This window comes from Ctenocephalides felis, unplaced genomic scaffold (assembly GCF_003426905.1).
Source record: "Ctenocephalides felis isolate EL2017-DRISC unplaced genomic scaffold, ASM342690v1 CF-g0.4_SCAFFOLD_03573, whole genome shotgun sequence".
NCBI lineage: Eukaryota > Metazoa > Arthropoda > Insecta > Siphonaptera > Pulicidae > Ctenocephalides > Ctenocephalides felis.
The window spans coordinates 15795744-15800643 of NW_020539727.1; the positions used below are offsets into that span (position 1 = coordinate 15795744).

General features: G+C 27.7%; 1 protein-coding gene across 1 annotated transcript; it reads right to left on the bottom strand.

The window, feature by feature from the left end:
- Positions 1–3260: 3260 nt before the first annotated feature.
- LOC113389630 (zinc finger BED domain-containing protein 4-like) lies at positions 3261–4388 on the bottom strand. The gene has a single exon (XM_026626649.1). It carries the CDS (start codon positions 4386–4388, stop codon positions 3261–3263), a length of 1128 nt encoding a protein of 375 aa, XP_026482434.1.
- Between the last annotated feature and the right edge of the window lie 512 nt (positions 4389–4900).

Genomic DNA, 4900 nt, shown 5'->3' on the forward strand with positions numbered 1-4900 from the left:
AGAAATTGAATTTTGATAATTAATTGCTGCTGCGGGGATAATGAAATTTGAAAAATAATTCCGATTGCAGCAAGCAAATCGTGTTTGAAGATGCGAAAATAATTGCTGCTGCAAAAAGTCGTTGATCTTTGAGGAAACGACTCTGCAAATTTGTATGAAACGTATATATTTTATAAGTCATATTCTGAAATAAGAATTTTGAAAAATAATTGCTGCTGCGGTAAGCAGTTCATTTTATAGGACATGTTTTAAAATAGAAATTATAGCTGCAGTCAGCGGCATAGGGCGTATTTTAAAGTGGAATTTTCTAAAATAATTGCTGCTGCGGTAAGCAGTTCATTTTTAAGACATATTTTGAAATGGAAGTTCGAAAAATAATTGCTGCTGTAGTAATCAATTCATTTTTAGCCAAATTTTGAAATAGGAAATTGGAAATATTTGTTGCTGCAGTAAGTGGTTTATTTTTTAAGGCATATTTTGAAATGAAATTTTGTAAAATAGTTGCTGCTGCAGTTAGCAATTTATTTTATAAGACATACTTTAAAGTGGAAATTTCAAAAGTAATTGCTGTTGCAGTAAATATGAAATGGAGAAACAATATGAATTTTTTTAACTTTAATGGAATTTTATATATATCAAATTTAATTTAATGATTTTTAACTTTATTTATTTAATTTTGTCGATTTTAACATTTTCTAACTTATATTTTGAAATAGAAATTTAAAAATTAATCATTGCTGCGGGTCATTTCATGGGCCATATTTTAAAATAGTAGTTTTTTATAATATATACATTTATAATAACACACATTTTTAACTTTATCTATTTGAAATGAAATAGGAATTTGAAAAATACTTGCTGCAAAAACGTTCTTGTTATAAAACATATTTTAAAATGGGAATTTGAAAAGAAATTGCTGCTGCAGTAATTATGAAATTTTATAGTTTATGGAATTGTAAATATATCAAATTTAATTTAATAATTTTTAGCTTTATTTATTTAATATAATCGATTTTAACGAATTAAAGTAATTTATAGGAAGAATACTTGCTGCAAAAACATTCAGTTCATTTTATAAAACATATTTTAAAATAACAATTTAAAAAATAATTGCTGCTGCAGTTACTATGAAATTGTAAATATATCAAATTTAACGATTTCTAACTTAATTTATTTAATAATTGATTTTAACAGAACAAAGTAATCTTGCATTAAAAATTTTGAAGTAGGAATTTGAATTTAAATGAAGAATTTGAAAAATAATTGCTGCTGCAATAAACAGTTCATTTTATTTTGAAATAGAAATTTTAAATTTGAAAAATAATCAGCAATCAGTTCATTTTTTTTTCAATTTTAAAATAGGAATTTTAAACAGTAATTGCTGCTGCAGAAATAATGAAATGCAGAACCAATATGAAATTGTAAATATATCAAATTTAATTTAATGAATTTTAACTTATTTTATTTAATATTGTTGATTTTTGAAAAATAATTGCTTTCGCACTAAGCAGTTCATTCAATTCAATTCAAAAATAATTACTGCTGCAGCAAACATTTTATCTTTTCTGTAAAACATAAATGAAATTGTAAATAATCAAATTTAATTGATTAAGTTTTAACTTTATTTAATATAATATAATCGATTTTAATGAATTGAAGTAATTTTATAAGACAAATTTTAACATAGGAATTGGAAACATAAATGCTGCAGCTTATTTTATAAAACGTATTTTGAAATATCTATTTTATTGCTGCTGCAGCAAACTGTTCATTTTATAAGGCCCATTTTAAAATAGTAATTTTAAAATTAATTACTGCTGCAGCAAACAACTTATCTTGAAGTCATTTCGGCAAAACATATATGGAATTGTAAATATATCAAATTTAATTTAATAATTTTTATCCTTATGTATTTAATATAATCGATTTTAACCAATTAAAAGTAAAATTATATTTTTAAGTTTACCTTATAAGACATATTTTAAAATGAAAATTTTAAAAATAATTTGAGAGATATTTACTGCTGCAGCAAACAACTTATCTTTGAGGATACTTTTCTGGAAATTCATATGAAGTGAAATTTGTAGAATTTTTCAGATTTTAATCGTGACAACTTGGTCAACGATGACCACCAGTCTAAATAATCTTTATCAAAGACATTTTTGAAGCATAAAATAAATAATGAAATTGAATAGAAACACTATGAAATTTTATAACGCTTATGAAATTGTAAATATATCAAATTTAGTTAAATAATTTTTAACTTTATATAATTAATATAGTCGATTTTAACGAATTAATAGTAATTTTATATATTTAAGACTTTCTAGTGACCCATTTATTTTATCGATTATCATTTTAGTCAAACAGATTGCAATATTTTTACTGAATATGTATAATATATTGTTTTACCCAATTGTAAATATGTAATATTAAATTAATAACCCATCAACTTTTGTAAAGATATATATAAATGTGTGTAAATAATTAATCGTAGAGTTTCTGAAAGAGCTTATCGTCTGCTTCGTAAGGGGAGGTTAGTAGTTGGTTTTTCATGTGCATTCTTACTGTGATATTCCGGTTGGTACAACTGTTATATAAATTTTAATAAACTATTAAATAATGTTTGGATTCGAGGGCGTGCGTGTGGGACGTGTACATTTTATAAAAAAAACTGGATATAAATATATATATGCTGGGTGTATAGTTTTGCGTACTAAGGTAATGTGCAGATTAAGTTTTTTACTCGATTGTGGTCTACGTACTTGTTTTATTGCCATTTTTTGTCGTTACAGTTATTTTTATGAGTAGGGAAACCTTTCGACAATCTTAAGACCAAAAAGTTTATCATGTAATCCAAGAACGATATCATCATTATATATATATATATATATATATATATATATATAGTTCATTATTATAGTATAGGCTTTTAGTTCATAACGATATTTATTAATAATTTTTTGTTCCTTAAAATTTTTATTTGCAGCCAAATAGTCGAAATAAAAAGCAATATATAATTAACTATATATTATGTACGTTTCGACACTGTATGTGTGTCATCATTCAGCATGTTTAATAAATTTAAATCAGGAAGAAAAACTCACAACCACTTTATTTGAATATTTTGAATTTTTTTGAATAATGTCTTTATTTTTATCCAATTTTAATTTTAAGTATAGATAAGTCATTAATTGGTATATATTTATTAAACTTCAATATAATCATTACACAAATTATGGATATAAATAAACTTATATTCAATCTGCGTTGCTAGCAATAAACTGCAGTTCAGCCAAATATTTCGACCCCAAACTTGCCCTTCGTTCATTCAGTTCCCTTGCAACTTTTGTAAAAATTCTTTCACCAGGTATAGAATTTCCAGGAATATTTAATCTTTTTAACACAACTTCATATAAATGTGGATAAACCTGTTTTCGCCCAAGGTTTAAAACCCACCACATCAATGGAAATTTATGAAGACTTACAATTGGTTCTTCGATGTATCTCGATAATTCATTAGCACCTGAACCATCATATTCAGGGACAGAGGTTTCGATGATGTACTGCTCCCATATAGATCCTGGAAATAAGTTCTGGGTTTTTTGAATCGGTGCACAGTTTTCTTCGAAGGTTTGTTTTAAGTTTGCCAATGCTTTGTGGTATTTTGTTTGATCGCTGAAACCGTTTTTCTTGAATCTTGGATCCAGGATTGTAGCTTCAGCGTACAGTTGATTAGATTCCACATCATGATTGATGTAAAAGGTTCGATGCATGGAGTCTATTAGTTGTTTTATCAGTTTTTTAACAATTGGTACTGTTTCTTTGCGTTTATGCATATCCAAGTGTTGGCATAAAAGGCGACAGTACACGATAATTTTGGATAATGACACATATTTATCAGCAGATATTTCCATAGTGACTTCGTAGAATGGTTTGAGGATTTGTAGACTATGCTCTGCTATCTCCCAATCTTCTTCTGAGAGATGGTCCTTACTTGCAATGATACGATTCAGCATATCATATAACGAATTCCATCTGTACGTCATATCTTGTATCAACTCTGGCGGTAGCAGGCTTTCTTCATAATTTTCTGCAACTTGTTTCATTTTGACAACTGCTGCATGGAGTTCACCAATTCCAGAAAGTAAGATGTGATTTAAGATATGCGCAAAGCAAGTTATTTTAGACCATCCTCCGATAGTAAGTGCTTTACCGATGGCTGAGTTGATATCACTCACCACAGCCTCTATTTTTTCCAATATGTCCCACTTGTTTAATTCATTTTTTAATAAAGCGTTTAATTCTAATCCGGTGTACAGCAAGCTGCTTAATAACTTGGCACACCGATTATGATCTTTATCTATGTAATGTGCTGTTAATACCATATAGAATTTACCTTTGAACGATGTCCATGTTTCAATTGAGATGCATACTGAGGTCGCATTTGATATTTCGTTGCCCACACTATTCAAAGTCTGTTCATAAATTTGTGGCAACAAAATTTGCGTCAAAGTTTCTCGAGTTGGGACGTTGTATCCAGGATTTAACAATATTAACAGCTTTCGAACTTCAACTTCTTCAATTATTAGTATTCCCTTGCAATCATTTTGACTAATTGTGCATCTATTTCAGATGCTTCGTGCATAAACAGAGGATCTGTATTTTGCATGTAATCATAATTATCTATATGTTCCATTGTATGATCATGCTCTGTTTTCGATGTCGAAGCTTCTGAGGATGTTTTGTCCAAGAATCCGGACTCACGCTTTATGCCCAGACAAAATGCTACCGCGGGATGTTTTCTTTTTAGATGTCTCGCTAAATTCCAGTTTTTCCAGTATTCATCTTTAAACACCAAAACAACTTTAATATTTTTTTTAAATAACATACGTTGCCC